This window comes from Toxotes jaculatrix, chromosome 19 (assembly GCF_017976425.1).
Source record: "Toxotes jaculatrix isolate fToxJac2 chromosome 19, fToxJac2.pri, whole genome shotgun sequence".
In the NCBI taxonomy this organism is placed as follows: domain Eukaryota; kingdom Metazoa; phylum Chordata; class Actinopteri; family Toxotidae; genus Toxotes; species Toxotes jaculatrix.
This window is the reverse complement of record NC_054412.1, coordinates 17,886,599-17,906,839: the sequence shown is the minus strand read 5'-3', so window position 1 is coordinate 17,906,839 and position 20,241 is coordinate 17,886,599. Positions and strand designations below refer to the sequence as shown.

The 20,241-nt window shown below is 39.0% G+C and overlaps 2 protein-coding genes across 9 annotated transcripts in view; both read left to right on the top strand.

Moving 5' to 3' along the window:
* The window catches only part of LOC121199337 (adhesion G protein-coupled receptor F5-like), a 28,669-nt gene extending 22,432 nt beyond the window's left edge, over window positions 1–6,237 (top strand). For 5 of the 6 annotated variants that reach the window (XM_041063922.1, XM_041063921.1, XM_041063920.1 and 2 more), the window contains 7 exons: window positions 65–246; window positions 1,223–1,399; window positions 1,507–2,886; window positions 3,000–3,041; window positions 3,285–3,332; window positions 3,425–3,491; window positions 3,614–6,237. In XM_041063922.1, coding sequence (XP_040919856.1) covers window positions 65–246; window positions 1,223–1,399; window positions 1,507–2,886; window positions 3,000–3,041; window positions 3,285–3,332; window positions 3,425–3,491; window positions 3,614–3,672 — 1,955 coding nt within the window. In that variant the 3' untranslated portion in view covers window positions 3,673–6,237. The remainder of the gene's footprint in view (window positions 1–64; window positions 247–1,222; window positions 1,400–1,506; window positions 2,887–2,999; window positions 3,042–3,284; window positions 3,333–3,424; window positions 3,492–3,613) is intronic. The other variant, XM_041063919.1, reaches the window with a different exon arrangement.
* A 598-nt stretch (window positions 6,238–6,835) lies between these two features.
* adgrf3b (adhesion G protein-coupled receptor F3b) lies at window positions 6,836–20,156 on the top strand. Of its 3 annotated transcripts, none has more exons than XM_041063927.1 (20): window positions 6,836–6,924; window positions 7,260–7,320; window positions 8,484–8,574; window positions 8,678–8,738; window positions 9,680–9,692; window positions 10,032–10,178; window positions 10,972–11,124; window positions 11,376–11,446; window positions 11,558–11,616; window positions 12,416–12,540; window positions 13,591–13,821; window positions 14,424–14,657; window positions 14,854–14,985; window positions 15,164–15,363; window positions 16,158–16,343; window positions 17,078–18,388; window positions 18,551–18,592; window positions 18,945–18,974; window positions 19,203–19,279; window positions 19,380–20,156. In XM_041063927.1, the coding sequence occupies exons 4-19, from the start codon at window positions 8,685–8,687 to the stop codon at window positions 19,269–19,271; spliced, it is 3,057 nt and encodes a 1,018-aa protein (XP_040919861.1). In that variant the 5' UTR covers window positions 6,836–6,924; window positions 7,260–7,320; window positions 8,484–8,574; window positions 8,678–8,684; the 3' UTR covers window positions 19,272–19,279; window positions 19,380–20,156. The 3 variants fall into 3 exon arrangements, with proteins under 3 accessions (XP_040919861.1, XP_040919859.1, XP_040919860.1); XM_041063925.1 differs by having other exon boundaries at window positions 14,845–14,985; XM_041063926.1 differs by lacking the exon at window positions 8,484–8,574 and having other exon boundaries at window positions 14,845–14,985.
* The last annotated feature ends 85 nt before the right edge of the window (window positions 20,157–20,241 follow it).

Below are 20,241 nucleotides of genomic sequence, written 5' to 3'. Positions count from 1 at the left end.
AGCTCAAGATACTTTCTTCTGTAATGACAAGTACTAATATCAAAACCCACTTCTCTCCCTCTAGGATTAGTATGTCTCGAAAACAGTGTCTATGGTGGTGGAAATGCTAATGACCAGGTTGTAGTTTCCTGCAAATCAAACGAAGAAGGAGAAAAGACGGCAGTTTGTAGGGAGACTGGCGAATGGGAAATTATAGAAGACAACTGCGTCCTACGACCGATTAAGGAGCTGCTTGATCAGTCTGAGGTGACTCACTCCTCCAACTGTTTCTGACACCAAATGGCAGCATTTGATGAGCTGGCCAAACTCAGGCATGGAGCCTGTTGTGCCTTATTTTCACCTCTTGTCTTATTAAGAATGTTGATGTGAAATTATTTAAGTAGTACCACACACTGTTAAAATGAAAGTCCTACATTCAAATTTTTTTTTATCAACAAACACATTTCATTCCTTTTCCAGTTGGAAGTATTATTTGTCACAGGAAATTATATAAAACATGTAACCACTATAATAACCGGGTCCATGCTTGTATTGTATTTGTTGTGCAAAACAGATAAAGCAGGCCATTCAGTTCCAGATAAGAGTTGGGTTTTTTTTGTTTTGTTTTTTAACTTTTACACACAGATGGTACAGCACTGTCAGGTTCATTAGTTATTTAAATGTTCAATGATGATTCCAATGATAATTGACCTTCTAGGAAACAGATAATAACAATGGAAACAAATGAAAGTTTATAAAGGAGAATGTGACTCTTGAAAGTGATGTGAAGCGAAGAGCTAGAGAAGCTGAATCACTGTTCTGGCAGTCCACTCATGATTGGACAGCCATGTTTCAACGTTTCTCTCCCCTCACAAAGAATTATTGGCTAACACACAAACTCAACAACAGCAGAATTTAATTTTGACATGCCACCTGGTTACTCATGGGAGTAACGTTAATTGGCTGCAAAAAAAAGAAGTGGAACTTCTTTTCCATAAAGACACCTTCACACCTCTCCTCCTCCATTTAATCTGCAGCTTTTCAAGGGAACTGAGAGGAACTCTAATGATTGACCATTAATGAAGCTCACCCTGACTCCTAAGTTGATAGTGTATTCCTCTTTATAACTATAATAGTTTAATCTATAATTGCATACAATTATTTATAATTACACACAGTAACTTTAAATTGATCCTTGAGATACCATGCAATGCTAATCCTTTTTTTCTTTTTAATCTCACAGTTCTTAAATGCAAATACACTGCCGGGATTCTTGGTCCAGCTCAGGAATGTCACTCTCACATTCACTGCGGAAGTGGCTCAATCTCCTGCCAACATTAATGCCACTGTTGTAATACTCAACAATGTGGCAAATGTAGCATCCTCAGCACACATCCCCATAGGTCAGACTTCAATGGAGGTATGTCAACTAGTCTGCTGAGGTATACACATGTCCTCAACCATATATGTACACAAAATAAACACTATATTTCATATGACCTAATATGTGCTTTCCTTTCAATTTAGGACATCCTATTAACTGCAGGCTCCCTCACCACAGATGGTGCAAAGGGGTCATGGGACACTCTAAACAGCAATTCCACTACAAACGGCTTAGCAACAAGAAGTGTTGCCCCCAAACCGGAAAGGGTCAGCTCATTGTTTTTGCTGTCTCTTGAGACAGTAACAAGTAACCTTAACAATGAGTCCTTTAACATTGAGACACCTTCTATTCTCTTGAACAAAACTACATTCACAGACTCTTTCAATGCCAACTTTAATTCTTCAGTGGAGATAGACATACCGGAGGCTGATGGAGGAAGCAAGTCAATCACTGTGATGACGTTCTCCTCAATAGATAACGTACTCCCTGCAAGAGACGAAAACAATTCAACCCTCACTGTCATCAATGGGAGAGTCGTACTTGTTCAGTCCAGCGGCACCGTCAATAATATTTCCTTTACATTTGATATTATCAACAACACTCTGGAAAACCCTCAGTGTGTCTTCTGGAACTTCAGCCTCTTTGACGGTCTTGGAGGATGGGACAATGAGGGCTGCGAGCTGATATTCAATGTAAATGAAACCGTCACCTGCAACTGCAACCATCTGACCTCATTCTCTATCCTTATGTCCCCCTACAGTCCAGATGACCCTGTGTTGGACTACATAACCTACATTGGAGTTGGCATATCCATGGCCTCCTTGGTTATATGTCTCATCATTGAGGGTGTCATATGGGGAAAAATAAGAAAGAACAACACGTCTTACCTGCGTCATGTTTCCATTGTTAACATCGCTGTGTCTCTCCTCATTGCAAACATTTGGTTTATTATTGGGGCAGCCATCTCAGATCCAAAGATGAAAAACCCACCAGCATGCACTGCAGCCACCTTTTTCATCCATTTTTTCTACCTAGCCCTGTTTTTCTGGATGTTAGCCTCAGCTCTGCTGTTGCTTTACCGCACAGTCAGTGTCTTTGATGGGGGTTTGTCTAAAAAGTCTATGCTGGCCATTGGATTCTCTCTAGGTTATGGGGCACCTCTCATCATCGCAATCATAACCATAGCTGTAACTGCACCCAAAGATGAATATACCCGAGGAACTGGAGTCTGCTGGCTCAACTGGTATGAGTCCAAAGCTCTACTGGCATTTGTGATCCCTGCACTGGTTATAGTGCTGATAAACCTCATCATCCTGTTTGTGGTGATATACAAAATGTTGAGGAGAAGGGCAGTGGTAGATGCTGCACAAGCAGCTGAGAGGCACGTCCTAGTGGTTATTGCCCGGAGTTTGGCTGTCCTCACACCATTTTTTGGATTAACCTGGGGTCTGGGAGTCGGAACAATGACCAGCCCGTACAACAGAGGGATCCATATTTCTTTTGCATTCTTCAACTCACTGCAGGTACAAATACAGTAGCTGCTAATGCTGTTGTTATTCCATGGATTCTGACCAGTGCTTTGCCTTTTGTCATTGAATTTCTCTTAGCTGATGCTACTCTGTGTGTTTTTATAAAGGGTTTCTTCATATTGGTGTTTGGAACGCTGTTGGACAAAAAGGTAGGTGTGACTGATATTCAAGATTTTATAAAAACTTCTCATTCAATTAAACTTCCACCTTTTATTCATGGTTGTCTGTAATAATGATAAACTGAGCATGCCAATATGCAGTAAAATAACTGCTGTCAGAAGCAATGAGCATAGCTCTTGTCTTTAGCTGTCCCTCTGTGATGACAGTATATTGGTGGTACTGATGAGTTTGAAACCCATAACACTGCTAATTTTTGAGAATTGACTTTTCAGGTCCGGTCAGAAATAGCAATACAGTCACAAACATCCAGTGGGACAAGGGTAAGAATAGTTTTCTAGATCGAGTCATTTTGTTCTTAACAGCAGTTCAAATACTGTGGTGATTCACGTTTTTGCTTATATTCTTGTTTTAGAGCACCAGTGCTGGAACATCATCAACAAGTGGACTGGGCTTTTTGCGAAACTGGAGAAGAGGAAGGGGTATGTATACACACACACACCCACACACACATATATGTGTGTATGTGCGTGCACTGCAATAATTTCAAAATACTAAGTGTTGTCAGACTGAATCATGTTGTTTTGTTGCTGTTTTTTTTCAGATGGTTACAACATGTCATCTAATGAATCTGGTGCATCTCACTCTTTCGTCAACACTTGATGATCTATGCAGGCAACTTTGGTCAGTCCATACCGGCACATCAAAATGAAATAGCAGTGGCTTGTTATTTAATACCTAATGTCTTGTAAACATGAATATAAATTTAACAAACCTTTAAATAAAACTGTGTGTGTGTGTTAAAGTACTCAGCATCAAAGACGATGCGTAGATGCAAAATGGCTCTTGTTTTGTTTTGCCAATCAAATCAGTAACTCGAGGTAAGCCTGTCTTACACACATCAGTGAACTGGTTTATTCAAGAGGTGGCATCACAATGTCAGATTGTCTTAGACAGGACCATCAGGCAAATCTCATTGTGAATGGAAGTTACTCAGAGAATATATACAGAGTTTTTTCATCAGGAACAAATCTCCCTGAAACACTCTGTTGCTTATGTCGCTGTCTTTCTTTAGTAAAGCTCCATCATACTGTTAAAATGTTTTCATTTGTGTTTCAGAAATAGCTGATTTCTTAAATACTGAAATTTCAGATGTAAAACCAGTATTTAGTGTTAAATGTACTGTTTCCCTTCTTGATTAAAGATAGTTTTTATAGCTTTGGAATGAAAAACAAAGCAGCACAGAGAAAGTAACAAATAAGATCATTGAGAGTCGCACACTCAGTAAAATAAGTCCGAGTCCTGCCTTCCAGGCTACAGCAGGCTAAAGTAAATATCAAACTGACCTGACATTATTATGTTATCATTATTCCTATTACGTTATTACTGTCTTATTATTATATCACATGTGGAGAAGATGTTCAACACACAAAATGCTTCTTTGGTTATTTTCTGTCTATTTGATGTAACATCTTCATTTTATTCTGCTGTAAAAAATATTTTTTTTGTATGATATGTGCTGCAGCTACAATATTTTTCTATTTGTTATGGTTCAAAAATATTTTTTTAAATTTGTAACAGAGCATATTTAACACTTGTATAAATTATGTGTTTGCAATGAATGAAAAATTATTATTATTATTATTATATTATTATTAAACTCTGCATTCAATTAAACTCTCTAACCTTGTAAGCAGGTTCCCGCTCATCCACCACCACATTCTTTTGCAATCTTGAAAAAATGTTTATCTGCCTCACAGGTTTGTGCTTTCAAACATGATCAGTATGTAGGTGTAGTTGTGATCTCTGTGAGGCTGTATTAGTTGTAGCAAATAACTGAAGGTGTATGAATATGTCATTTTTTTTTAAACTGAAAAATGTAGCAGTAGGAAGTGGAAAATAAATACACATTAATAATCAATTTGTTAATCAAAATAGACCTGCGTAGGACCTGGAACAAGGCACAGTTTGGCATTCTCCAGCAGATAAAAATACATTTTCATCATACTTTTACTATCTCAAGCAAACCAGTTTGATTTAACAAACTAGTTTAGCAACAACATACTGACTGTAACTGTCCTTTTTAGCATGTGGTCATGTTTGTGTTGTTTGTCTTTGTAAGCCTGTGGAGTGATTTGCATAGCCTGGTATTGTACCATTTCCCAACAGCACTAGTGGGTGGACAATGCAGAACATTACTGTATATTCTACTGCACTAATATAGCCACAAAATCTTGGCCTGCATGTCGCCTAATGGGCCACGATATTGTTTAAGAGATGCCACCGTTAAATGGGGAGTTTTATTACTGCTTTATTGAACAATTCACAGTAAAATAAATACAGTAAACTGCTAACTAAAAAAGTGCAGGCCTTCCTACAGACAAAACTGCCTGTGGCAGAGTCCAGAGTCTACAAGGACCAATAGATCATCTTTGTTGCTATGCAAATAATCAACGTGTTAGTTTGCAAACCAAAAGTGAAGAACAGAAATATAAAAAAATAAGTAAGAGGCAGTTGATGATTGCTCTGTTTGCAGCACTATTCCAAATTGAATTCACCATCTCCTCTGAGCTTAACTGCCCTCTGTACACTTTCCTCAGTCTGACCTTGACTGAATGTGTTGCATGACTTAAGATGAGACATTTAAATGAGCAGAGAAGCCATGAGAAAATGCAAAGAGCAGAGCTCACAGGGGATTTTTTTTTTTTGTTCTTTTGTGTGTTTGGTTTTTGTTTGTGTGTTTGTTCCCCTAGAGTAGGAAGTGGTTAATATTTGTTCTGTGGAATACACAAACCACAGTGGTCAGTACTAATTTTATGTCCTATTATTTTTCAAGATTGAGAGAGTGGACTCTTAAAGGACTCTTATCGCAGGTCCTTCCTTCCTGCTGCTGTTAGACTGTACAACCAGCTGTGCTGAGCAAACCACATGCGCACAAAACCACATGCGCACACACACTCATTCCTGGACTTAAATTTGGTGCAATATGTATAGCCTTTCTTCTTTTTCCCATACTGCTCAAACAGTGCACATGGTCACTTTGGTCATTCTGTTTATAGTATTTATTATTATTTTCCTCTAATAAGTCCATTTTTCTTGGAGTCTGTATATTTTTTGGATCTTATCTGTATATTCTGAGAGCCTGTACCTTATTGTATCTTCTCTTTGCTGCTGTAATGGTGTAATTCCCCCCTTGCGCGACTATTAAAGGTTTATCTTATCTTATGTTGTTATAACCAGCAATACCACACACACTTAAAGCACACTGCACCACCACTAAATGTAACAGGATAAAGGTATAAAGTACCATAACATCAAAAAGTTGATTTAAAGTACCTCTAAATTATATTCAGGTACAGTTCATTAGTTAACGTATCATATGCCACAGATCATAAGTTTGATCTGGATCTATGTTGCAGGTGACAGGCTATTTATCAGTGACCTTACTTCTTTCAACTGATCATGTTCATGGTTCTATATAGCAGAATACAGCATCCTTCATTTAGAGAGCAAGAAAATAAACAACTTTATGGCAATCAAGGATCTTCAGTACGAGGTTTAATAACGTAAACTCACTCAAAGAGAGCCAACCAGAACTGGTTTCATGTGACAGACATCTGCTGTGTGACCTCCTGAAGGAGAGAGCTTGATTTGGTAGACAAATACCCATGGAAAGCTATAATGCTCTGTGTGTACGGCAACCATTCCATGAAGACATGACATTAATGCAAATGGTCACCCCTCCCCAAACAACATACACACACACACACACACACACACACACACACACCCTCAACACACACACACGCCCTTTCCAGTCAGTCTTTCTGACAGTTGTCCTCACTTACATTGTACAGTCGGATTTGTGTTTGCTAATTGCAGCAAAGACGGGTTAATCGTCTGTGTAAACCCAAGGTAAGAGCTTTGTATTACTGTATTTTTACCTTTGTGAAAGAAATGTCATCTGAACAGAGGTTAGATCTTATTACATAGCATTTAATTGTACCACAGACAGTTGTATCCCTAATATTAAGATACTAGTGTAACTTGCACCTTGAAAACATATGAAAACATGTCTAACTTCATATCTTAAATTTTGTAACAACCATTCCCAACATAGTCGTCCTCTTACGTCCAACCTTCCATCTCATTAGTGTTGCTGAATTAGAAATCCTGAGCCTTGAAATTCTTGAAAGAACTCTTCCACAGCCAAATGACAGAGAGCTAATACAGTATTTTGTGATCATCAGGGTGGACTACATGGAGGTTTCTCTGCTTATGTGAAAAAGTGACTGGCTCCGAGGATTTAGAGTAAGTGAAGGCGCGTGATTTACTTGTACCTTAACTGGGGAAACAGTTCTGAGCAAAGCTGTATGATGGGTGTTGTGACAGTTTTGTGTCCCTAGAAGTAACATACTGAACAGAAGATTTGCTGTATCTGTTTTCAAACACTGGGGTGACCTAATCTGTCATTTTGAAACACTACTTTTGTGAAGTCTGCAAAGCATTTAATGATAATATTTCTTATTGTAATACATTTATTATTATAACAATTTTAATGGGCATGGCTGTTCTGCATGTGTTCTTGTGAGTGTGTTCAGTTCTTGTTGGTTAGTTCATGTATGTATTGGTGTGTTCCTGGGTGTAATTAATTCCATTTCAATGTAGTTAAATTCAATTTTATTTAAATAGTGCTTTCTGCATACTCAAAGCGCTTTACAGACACCCAGAGTCTGACCCCAGAGCAAGAACTTAAGGCAACAGTGGCAAGAAAAAAACTCCCTTTTAACAGGAAGAAACTTTAAGTAGAACTGGGCTCCTGCCAATGGCTAGGCATGGTGAAGGAGGAAAAGGAGATATATAGGGCAGCCGGGAATGGAGGAAAGGAGAAGGACAAATATGCAGCATGATATATACAAGTAAAGCCTCAACAAGTAAATGAGGTGGGCATACCACATCAACAGGCCGCCACTGATGTGGGCAGGACTGAACAGTGCACTGTTAGAAGAAGCAGTGAAAAACACCAACTCCTTGCTTAGATCCATGGTCCAAATGCAAAGTGATGCAAAAAAAAAGTTTGCCTTGCTAAAACATGGGTTTCCCATAGTTTGGAAGGAAAAACAGATAGCTGCTGATAAGAGCGTCATAAAAGCTGGTAGACAAACATGTTATAATAGAGTAATGCTCCACTTTTAGACCCATAGTCAAATATAGATTGGAGGGTGTTGAAACAGCTAACAACAAGTCAAATAAAACTACATGGCAAAGTTCTGCCAAAATGTATAGAGACCAATTATGAAATAGTTGCCATAATTATTCCAAGAATCATATATACATGCTGCAGCTTCAGAAATGCTCAAACCAACCTGTCTGGCACCAACAGTCATGCCACTGTCACTGAGATCACTTTTTTTTTTCTCCCATTCTGATGCTTGATGTGAGCATTAACTGAAGCTCCTGACCTGTACCTGCAGGATTTTGTGCATTGCACTGCTGCCACAAGATTGACTGAATGCATGACTCCATGAATGAGCCGGTGTGCGGGTGTTCCTAATAAAGTGCATGGTGAGTGTGTATGTTTGTGCATTTGTGAGAGTATGCATTGTCAGTCCTCCTTGTTCTGTACTACTGTTAGTTTATCTGACATGTTTTTTTTTTCTCCCCTTAGAGTAACAATGTGTTTCAGGGTGTTTCTGCTTCTGATTGGAGCTGTTTACATCTGTTGTCAGGTAAAGGTGTTCCTCTGCCTGTGTTATATTTTTCAGGACAGGACTATAACCAAATGAATCTTATTTAAATTTCTACTCCAATTTTATCTTTATACTCTACTATTCTATTTTAACGCACAGAATCTAAAGCAGGGTTCGGCAACCCGCGGCTCCAGAGCCGCATGTGGCTCTTTAATTCCTCTGCTGTGGCTCCCTGTGACTTTAGAGAATAAATAATGACAATTTAATTTAAATGTATTTTTATTTTAGCTCGTTCGTGTTTTAAATGTAATTCTAAATTTGAAGATTATGGTGATCTTATAACATTAAAATAAAACGTTTTTAATTTTTTGTCGCTCAAAATATGCGTCACAATCGCCGATGTGCGACACGCGGCCGTAACATTTTCAGGTCAACAGCTGATTGCACGCTGCGGTACACCTGATAAAGTGATGGCGGAACACAGAAGCAGACGGCAGGTGGATAGTTTGGATTTTTATTTCATATAATTGACAGTGAGTATTTTATTTGAAAGTAAGCATCAACCAAGCGTCTTTTTTCGGAGTTCAAAATGTTTTTGTTACGTGTAGAAATAAAATTTCGTGTTTTCTGTAGCAGTTCACTGATTTAATAACTGCAACACACTATAGTTTTTATACATAGCATACACGTTTAAAAAAAAAAAAAAAAAACGATATATGCAGTGTTATCCTCATTTTAGATGTCCAAAGGGTTTTGTGGCTCCGGGTGTTTACTTTTCTGTGGGAGACGGTCCAAATGGCTCTTTGAGTATAAGATTGCCGACCCCTGATTTAGAGTCTTTTATGTATAAAAGTTTAAATTACAACAGACAACTTTGTGTGTGTGTCCATGTGTATTTCGCATGTTAAAAAGGTAACATTTATATAGTTTACACCCATGACAGAAAAACTAATTCTGTTTGCCTGTTCTTGTCGTTGCAGGTCCTTGCAACAGGTGAGTCATTTAGCTTCACTGTCATATATCAAAAGGCTCACCAGCGTTTAACCTGGCAAAACATTGCAGAGAAATGTGCTTTTGTTGCTCAGCACCAATACTTATTCTGTCTACTACAGCATAAATCCACTACTTGTGAATTTAGATTTTAACCATGAAATCCTGGATTCCAAAATGACATACTGCACCGTGTCATGTTGTTACGTATATTTTACAGTTAAAGTTTCTCTCCTCTCGACAGCTTCAATCAATGCAATATGCAATGCAATAAAAGCCTTTTCAGATCAACTGAGTTGCTGAAAATATAAAAAGATAACATGAAAATATGTCATGTTGCAGGAGATGTCTACATTGCAGAGCTGATGGTGGAGAGTAATGTCACCCTGGATGCCCAGACTGTGATATCAGTTTTGAATGACCTCCAAGTGACCGTTAACAGTGGAGGTTCCTACACAGTGACCCTCTTAAAAAACGAATTGGTAGCAGGTATCGTGCTGGAGCACTTGACTTTTATTTCAGATTGTGACGGGGGAAACGGAGGGAGTTGGAGGGAGGGGGCAGGCTACACAGCTCAGGATGCACAGCTAACATAAAAGTAAAACAAAGATCCCACAGTCAAAGTACCAAGCTGTTTACTTCCCCTTTCGCTTACGAGATTTATTTTACATGGATGCACACATGGTGGCTGCCTCTCGAAACGTATTTGAATTGTTAAGCCTCTTTTATAGGCACTGAAAACAGGCTTCATTTTTTCTGATGATTTAGGCATCCAGCCCACAATACTTGGTTAGAGTTAGAAAAAATGAAAATCATGATCTTTATTTCATCCCATAACCAGCATGCTCTGTTTCACACCATAAATGGGACTCACGATGCAAAACCCAGTCTCCAGTGTCAAAGTCTTGCACTTTTTACACAGCTGTCACAGCATAATTGGAAAATCAGAAAACCTATTGGGCTCTGTCTCTGCAACCAAATTCACAAAACAAAAAAAGGTTTTTCTTTCTTTTTTTGGTTTAGAGTGAGATAAAGGACACTTCTTATTTAATAATGCTGACCTCATATGAAATTACTTTTAGATTTTTTTATGCCACCTTGTTTACCATTTCTATTAACATAACAAGAAAGCATTTATTAGCTGAAATGAAACCCTGTTTTTCTAAACCGTTTTTTAAAACGTTGGAATTAAAATGAGAAGCAATGCTTATTGTTTTAGGTAGCTGACATACTTAGGTTTCCAGGGGTTTATAGGATCTAACTGTTGTGCTTCATTTTCTAGAGTGCCTTATTGTTGGAGATGACCACAGCTGCAACTGCTCCGTTGGGTACATTTGGAGCAACGAAGTGTGCTACACTGCTGGCTGTTGCAGTGATTCTACTTGCAAACAAAACGTGTCCTATATGACCCCGCTCTGCATTGCCAAAGTCAACGGTAACTGTCGTGATACATGACACGTTTTCCTCCTCTCTGTAGTGTTTGTAGCAGTATTTTCTATTTAATGATTTATCAGATTTTATAAATTAGTATGGCATAATAGAATAAGGGTCATTATAATCTGAAAGTGCTTGCACATACTACCATGTTGTTAAATTTTATTCCCTTTCTATCCTTTTTTTCCTCATATGGACAGTATGCTTGTAGATAACAGAATTGAAACTAATGATAGTGATTGCAATCAACAGTTCGGATGAATGGATCGGTTATACTGACGACCGGGTCCTTCACCCCCGGGGATGCTGCCCAAACTACCCCGGTACATCTCACTCTCATGGCAAATTTACACTTAAATAGCCCTCTATGATATTCTTCACTGTTCTACGTAAGTCAGATGTAAGTGATTTAATAATGCTCTCTCTTTTCAAAGATTGCAGATGCCTTCAAGACACTGAATGGCTTTGAGTCCCTTAACGTAACTGGTTACAGGTACTGTACTATAAAGAAAATTTTAGTTTGTTTGTTTTGCTTTTTAGCAGAGAATGGATTTGAATGGTGTTTGATTGACTTTTCAAATGCAGTAAAAATCTGGACAGGGAGGTCGCCAGGTCTTTATATGGAGTCACAGTCACAGTCGCAAGCATCAGTTTAGTGCTAACATCAGAGCCTGCTGTTGACTTTAAACAATCACCAAACTACAATCAGACCCTGGCAGGAAAGACCCTGTTAGTCGTGTCGTTTGTTTGTTTGTCGAGCTTCAGGAGGCTTCGTGAAGATGAACTGTTTCTCAGCTTCTCTTCCCTCTGTAACGGCTTATGGAGGGGATGAGAGGAGCTCATCTGAGTGGTCATTACTGAGGCTTGTGCCGACCATGCTGTTTTCATTCCATTAATAATTTATTCAGCTTCTCCTCTGTGTTGCAGCTGTGGCTTTTTGCGCCTGGCTTGGGAAAGTGCCTTGTCCCTTGTTCACCAGTTTAACAAAAAAAAAAAAAAAAATGCTGGTCACACTCATTTGTGTTTGCACCAGGAAATTTTGCTTACATTTACATGTCCCTAAAGTCTACAGCCATGCTAGTGGCTCTGAGATTAGAGGATAAGTAAGATATAAATGTAATTTTTAGGACACCTGGCATGCACCAACATTTGACATCTGATAGAAGAACTTAGTGAGACCGGAAATTTCAATAATGTTTTCACTCAAATGAAAAAAATACACATACAACACAAATACGTTTCCATATTTCCATTAACCAATTATCTTCTTTGATCCTCTCCAAATCTGAAAGGCAAAGCGACACCATTGCTGACTTTAAGGCAGCTGTCAGTGTCAAATTTGAGACTTCTACGCTTCAAAAGGTTGTGACTCAACTGGAAACCAGTCTCTCAGCTGTAGTTTGGGTCGATACTCAAGGTCAGTAAAAAAGTATTTCAGTTTATCATCATTCATTCAGATCATGATGACTGTAAATATGAGTTAGCTTATATAACAATGCTCTCTATGGACTACTATCTATGGTTTGCACTTTGAGCACATAGTAAAATGAATTATGAACCAATTTCTTTTTGGTTTTTATGTTTAAAAAATCCAGGATTTGTGTGTGTGTGTGTGTGTGTGTGTGCGTGCGTGCTCGTGCGTGTGTGTGCGCACACATATTGTTTTTGATTGCTAAGAATAATCAGTCAATTCTTTAAAAACACCAATGGCAGCACAGTTAGTGCATCTGCTCTAATCTCTCAAGAATGCAGGTTACTCAGAGAAAACCTCATGTGTATGTCATGATTAATCTGCTAGGTCTGTTTCAATGGCCCTTTCTCGTGTTTTGCTTTTATCGATACAGCAAAATCTTTTTTTTTTTTTGTGGCAAAATAAAACTGTGCATAAAAAAAGGTGGATGGAAACCCACCAAGACCACAGGGTGTAGTCTGCAGGTGATACTGTGGCATCAGTGGATCATCCAGTGGTGCTGAAATCCCAGTTGACACCCCAAACACATTTTGCTACTGGCCTATAAACCTTTGGGCCAAGTTCTGTCATGGAAATCTGCCATGTCATGGAAATCTGCATAGTAAATTAAGAGATATTTTCTTTGCAAACATATGTAAATGGAAAGCATTCATCCTCATACTGTGGGCTCAGTGGGAAAGGTCAGAGTTCATCGCTATATGTCCTCTGACAAACATGAACTTCCACAGCAGATTGAATTTTTAAAAAATACATCCTTGCTTTTGATCAACCAAAATCATTTCCAGTCATCCACTGGGGTGCGTTAGTACGCACTGGTGATCTGGCCAGAAGGTGTCAACGTATCATGCTCTGGACCAAAGTCTTGGACACATAGATGAATGTAGGGACTCAAAAACCAGTGCACTTACTGCTGGTGAAAGGCTATATCCCCTTCTCCTTGCCTAAACATGATTACTGTATTGTTGTGTTGTTGTTCATATTGCCTTCTTCGCGCAGGAATGGTCACCATAGAATCACCAGGGGTTACAGTGTGCTACAAATCCAGCCCACAATTGAAATGCACATTTGAGGAGGCAACGGACAGAGCTGGCTGGAACCTGACCAGGAAGAATGATCGGTTTGAGCTCAACACTGGCAGTGTGGTGAACCTGGACACCAGCTGTGCCACTCCGGAATACAAGTCTTGTGCTATAGTTAATCTCAAGGAAGTTACAGGCATGTGGGCAGGCAAGTACAAACATTTTGGGTTTTTTTTAAGTGAAGTTGAACTGAAATTTTTTTGCTAAAACATTCCGCTATATTAGTATTGTAATGTAAATGGTGTGGGCCAAGATACAGTATCAGTCCGACAGCTGTTTTTGAGAAAAAGAGCATTTGAGGAAAAGGAGGCACTTTCACACTCGCCCTGTAGGGAAGGTTTCACTAATCCAAGTAAAGGAGGGTCCTCATCACTGAGGTCTTTTCTCTCATATAAGTGAAACATGAAATACTGTGATACATAAAATTTAAATGTTTCCTGGCACGTTCTTGGAAGCAGTTAGATGTTGTGTCTTATTTACAGGCCAATATATTATTTGCTGCTTCTCAGTCCCAGTCATCACTATCTGTGAACCGAATACTCCCTACATTTAGTGCGGTCCAGGGGCCATGAAAGACAAACAGCAAATGCTATCTGGCTAACAAATACAACACGGAGTGTGTAGGAGCACATATTGTATCAGTGTTTGTAGGATATACACTTATGACATGTTCCAGTCAGCAAGCCACAGTGTTCATTGCCCATTTCTAGTGCAATGCTGACATGTAATTTACCTACATGTTTCCTGCAGGCACATATGAGTGTGGATTCACCAGAGGGTCAGTCAGGCACACAGCCAACAGAAAAATGAGTGTGGCGCTCCTGCCCGATGTGATCACCATGAAAATCTCTCCTCTTACTGCCGACTGTACGACGACAGATAATGTCGAGGTTCACGTCACTGCCACCATCCCAGCCAGCACAGAGACCTATAACGTTTCATGGACCACCGTGAATGGAGAAGTGAGCAAACAATCCATCTCACGTAAGAAAAAATTACAGCATCTCTCAAATCTATCTGCCCTCTTTCATTCCTTCTGTTAGCTGCATCAGAAAAAACACTACTTTGATAAAAAAAAAATATTTCTACAATTTTAAATTCAAAGTATTATGGTAAAATGCATGTAAACTCAGAAACCTAACCCTGGAACTAATGTCATCCTTTGTTACAGCTAATACAGATACCCTGGATTATTCAGCCGTGGCTACGATCGCGTGTCAAAAAACACCCGACGCACGATACATTGAAGTCACTTTTACAAATGTGAAGAGCCAAACAAAAAGTGCCAGAGTGGATATCCCCGTAATTTATGGTACCTGATTCTTTAAAAAACTGTAAATTCCTTTAATTGGATTTAACCTTTTTATTTCAACTTAGTACAGACCATAATATGATATTCTCATTTTGTCAGATTGCCTTGTTCATAATCATTTTTATTAGCATTGTCTTCTCTTGCAATATTTCAATATTCACTACACTTCTTCTTCAAGATGGTGATAAATTTTGCAGTGAGGAAGAAGTAAATGGAGAGAATTGGCCAAAAACCCCGGATGGAGATACAGCAATCAATCGAACTTGTCCACAGGGCAGGGTTGGCTACAAGTCTCGCACTTGTGAGGGCGCTACCTGGTTGCGAGTGGTTTCCAACTGTGTCAGCGAAGAGCTGAATAAAGTTTTAAATGCAGCAGATGTGAGTGTGGAAATATAACTCTTAACACTGTGTGGCCGTGGAATCATAAGGTTCTGTCTAAAATAAGTTGCATGCAAATATTTGAAGTCGTTAACATTTTGTGTAGGTCATTTTGACTTCTGTGCTCTAATGGCCCTCAGATGATGCCAAGAGGTCATTCTCTAACTTGGTTCTATGAAGTTAAGCTGAGAGTCATTTTTTTATTGTGTTTGATCTAGGTGAAAAGCAGATTCTTCCATTAGCAACCATTCTAGACAGCTATCTTGTAAAGCTTGGTGGCAGTATTTGATGTTATAAGCGGCTCAAGCTTCTGTGACTATGTAAGAGATTATTGCAGTGAAGGCCATCATTTTAATATGTAGGAATCTTAGATAAACGTGGGTTTAGGTAGCTATTTGTGAAACTCTTGTGTTTTGACAGTAACTCTATTGTGCCGCTTTGTTTTGTCTGTTTTAAAACTATTACTATATGTGTGCTGCAGCATTGATGACCATAGCAACTTTTGGAATTAACAATGATTTTGAGTATTAAAATTTTCAAATGATATATGTAGAATTTCTTTAGAATATTTTATTTTATGTCAGTTTTGCTCTCTGGAATGTTAAAATAAATAAACTCAGACTCTCAGGATCTCAAATATTTAAATAAAGATGGTACTTTATGATTCCAAGGTCACAACTTATTGAGACGCAGTCAACACTTCATGTAAGAATGTAATTTGTAAATTCTTTTGTACACTATTAACACGGACATATTGTGTTTTTTGTTTTTTGTGTATTTTTTTGTATCTCTAGCTCTTCCAGCAGGGACTAGGAGCTACCCAGGAGGTGGCCTTGGATATATTTGAGGGACTTAAGAATAGCTCTGCAGTAAATTCGGATTCCAGTGACACTGTGGCCGACATCGGTGCTTCCATCAACGTTCTAGGTGTGATGGCCAGTGCATCGCAAAAAGTTGTCTTGGGGGACAGCGTCTTTCCTGTAAGCTCCTGATGATTATTATTACCTTTACTGTAATGGATGTGGAGTTTTGAGCTCCTGAAAATTCTAAGCCCTACTTAGGTTCTTTGTTGTTTCAGAAGATTTTAGCACATCTCTTCCTCAGTAGATGTATTTGTTCAGTTGTCATGAGGAGGGTTTAGTTGTTATCATGTGACATTGAATTTCGGTCATGTGATGTGAACAGAAAAGTTGTGGTCAGTTGTCAGGATCCTCCTTCAGAAAGAACAGCTTGGTCAGCCTTGATTTTTGGGACACTTTAGGCCAGCAGGTATAAAATCCCAACCCTGGACAAGAGAGAGAGAGAGAGAGAGAGAGAGATCTTCAGCTGTCCCTGAACACCAGACCTAAACTGATTGTAGCATTGACTGTGAAGTTGTCAAAGGTCATGGAACAGGAATCAGCGGAGGGCTCAAAGATGACCAAGGGAGCCATTTCCATTTAACACCGGAGGCCATCTTTGAACACAGATGGGGGTTACATCTCCCTCCCACCACCACCCCATGTCTCTTTCTATCAACTGGCCAAATAAGGGAATGTCAGTTCTTTTTTGAAAATGTGCAACTCTACTTTTATACATTGCATTTTAAATGGATTAATTTAATATATTTTAGATTAGAATAGATTGTGATGGATAGGTTCTGAGAAGCTGAGAAGACATACAAGAAAAATGTGCCTGAGCACGAATTTTATTTCTTATTATTGCTCTGTTTCAGGATTTCATTGGTTCAGCGAGCAATATGTTGAACAAGAGCTGGAGCAGCGCCAACACATCTACTATGCACTCAATGTCATCAAATTACCTTGTGTCTGTGGAGGACCTGGTGAAGAATATCAGAGTGAACATGAGCAGACAAGAGCCTGGAATCATCAGTCAGAACGTAGACCTCAAATTCTGCACTGATCGCGACTGTAATGTGTCTGTGTTTGACGTTAGCGTGAATCTAAACAAGTCCACTGGAATAATGAAAACTTTTGCTGTGAAAAATCTAATGGATAAATTGAAAAACAACTATGGCGAAATGATAACTACCCCCCTCATAGTATCGACCACACTGGAAAACAGCAGCGATTCGTCTTTAGAAATTGCAATGGACTTCCCCATCGAACGGCTGAACCCCAATAAACCTTTCTGTGTTTTCTGGAACACCAAAGAGAAGCAGTGGTCAAGTGAGGGATGCACTCTCAAAAGTAGAGACGATAACCGCACAGTCTGCACGTGCAACCACCTGACTTCATTCTCTGTCCTTATGTCCAAGCGTGATATATCTACTGACATCCTAGATATGATTACCCATGTGGGCCTGGGTGTGTCCATCTCCTGCTTGATGGTCTTCCTCATCATTGAGTACCTAGTGTGGTCTGCGGTGGTCAAGACCAACCTTTCACATTTTCGTCACACGGCGTTGGTGAACATTGCCGTGTTCCTCTTGCTTGCGGACTGCAGCTTTTTAGCTTCCTCCTCTCCTGAGACTCTCGGCGACACCTGGTGCCTAGTTTTGACCGTGTGCAAACACCTGTTTTACTTGGCCATGTTCAGCTGGATGCTGTCCATGAGTGTCATGCTTGTACACCAGCTCATCTTTGTCTTCAACCCACTGCGGAAAAGAGTCTTCATGTTCCTCTCCAGCATCGTAGGCTATGTTTGCCCGATTTTAATAGTGGGATCCAGCTATGTGTATTGCAAATACACCAAAAAGCCCTACTATAATAAAAAAACATGCTGGCTGGTTTTTGAAAGAATCCTGGAGGGCTCTATGCATGCTTTCCTCCTCCCTGTGGGAACTATTGTTTTGACAAATCTCTTTTCCATGGTGGTCGTCATTGTGACACTGATGAAGTCCTCAGTCCCTGATGGCAGTAAGGCAGACAAGGAGACAGCCAAAAGCATCCTTAAAGTGGTGGTCTTTCTAACACCTGTCTTTGGAGTAACATGGATCATTGGCTTCTTTCAGCTCATGTTAGATGAAACTCATCCCATGCAAACTGTTGCTGTTTACAGTTTCACCATCCTCAATTCCTTCCAGGTAATTTGAAAGGAACCCATACACCAAACAAAATGTTGATATTAGCAGGGCACCAATCCCACTTCTCTCTATCCCAATACTTACTCCTCAACTCAGCATATATCCAGCTACACGTCAGTTCTGACAGTTTGAAGTCTGATTCTCGTCTTTCATCTTTTGCAGGGCTTTTTCATATTGTTAACAGGCTGTTTTGCAGAGCAAAAGGTACGTTTGTTATTTTATCATTGGGGTGATACCTTTCATGCTCAGTCTCAGTATGTTTTTGATTTGATTTATTGTAAATCTCTCAAATGTCCAATATTCATCAGCAGGGAAACACTTTGAAACAACTCATATAACCAAATGAAATGGAATAAAACACTAAGACTAAAACACCTTTACACCTTAGTGTTGAAATTCTTCCTGGAATGCCTGTGCCATGGGAAGCATGGGTTTGGTGCCTGGGGGCGCAACAAAAAAATGCCCTAGAACTCAAAAATGCTGTCAATAATTATGTTGTCTAGTATTTACTGACTGCCCAATTTCTAAAGCAATCTGTTTGTGTTATTTTTATTAGGTCCGAGAGGAACTTGTAAAGCTCATAAAGGTAAGATTACCAAAAAGTTATTTTCTAAAAATGACAACACTGTCACAACCGAACAAGGTCTCGAACCCAAATGTTTGACTCACTCTTTATTTTCAAAGTACAAAAGAAAATCACTCTGAGAGGAAAAGACAACGTGGACACATGGACACAAGACAAAAACATGACAGGATTTCCTGGTTATGACAAAATGGAAATGTTCATCCTAACTTTATATGCTTCTACCCGCAGGCAAAATCAAAAGGAAACAGTGACAGCACAAAGAATTTGACATCAACCACATACACGAAAGACAAATGAAAGCAGAGGTTAGTCTTATATTGTCTTATATTACAGCGTCCCCTTTCACACGTGCATTTTCAGTGATACAAATTTTTTACTTTTTTTTTTTTTTTTTTTTTTTTAAAGATTAGAAGACACAACATTCCTCACGATTCAAATGCTTCCTGATACTGTGGCAGCAATGTACAACAAAATGACAACTGGCACTTTTAGCTCTTTGGTAAATCTAACATCACATGGAAAGGGGAAAGTAGCAGTGCAAGTAAAGTTTTGTGTATTTAATGTGACTACTTCTGTTTTGTGCTTTTGTGATTATAACACACATCGCGCAGTTTGTCAAACAACAAATGCTGCTGCAATAACCATAGCAACCAGCATCTTATCAGGCTATGCTACCGTACATGGAACAGATGGGTCTGTCAGTTTAAATAGAAACAAATCAGTTTTGCTCCACATGCAAGCACAAATTATTATTATTATTATTAGTTTTGGTTTTTTGTGGGTTTGTGAACCAGGTTTTAATGCGGCATCTCTACATTTCAGACTGTGCAAACAAAAACAGCAACTCACATGTACATGTATGTAGCTCCACTTGTAACCTGTAGAGCAGATTGCCTTAGAGTTTCCTTTGTGTTAGATTATAGCTCTTAGACAGTTACAGAATGGTAGCCCTAGAACCAGGTTGTTAACTAAAGCACTAGAACACAGTTTTTTTTAATATATTGTGCATTCTATATATCCAGATTGTAAGTGCTGACTATATATACAACAAAATATTTTATCTTACTTAGAAGGAAAGTCTGTAAATGTACACTATTTGACATGAACCATACTATGTGTACTAGGTGTGCATAACCACTGTATGTACGTCAAAATATGGAATGAAATAAAGACAAGGAATATAAAGTCTTTTATTGTTCTTCACACCATGTGTGATTTAGATATTTCAGTCCAAACTTTTTCATAACAGGATTAATTTAGCAGTCTA

Bases quoted from the DNA above. Each gene is read 5' to 3' on its own strand.
- adgrf3b (XM_041063926.1), top strand. From the start codon at position 8,685: ATGTGTTTCAGGGTGTTTCTGCTTCTGATTGGAGCTGTTTACATCTGT. The intron at 12,541-13,590 runs GTCAGTAAAAAA...TTCTTCGCGCAG, and splicing joins AGTTTGGGTCGATACTCAAG to GAATGGTCACCATAGAATCA. The intron at 13,822-14,423 runs GCAAGTACAAAC...TGTTTCCTGCAG, and splicing joins AGTTACAGGCATGTGGGCAG to GCACATATGAGTGTGGATTC.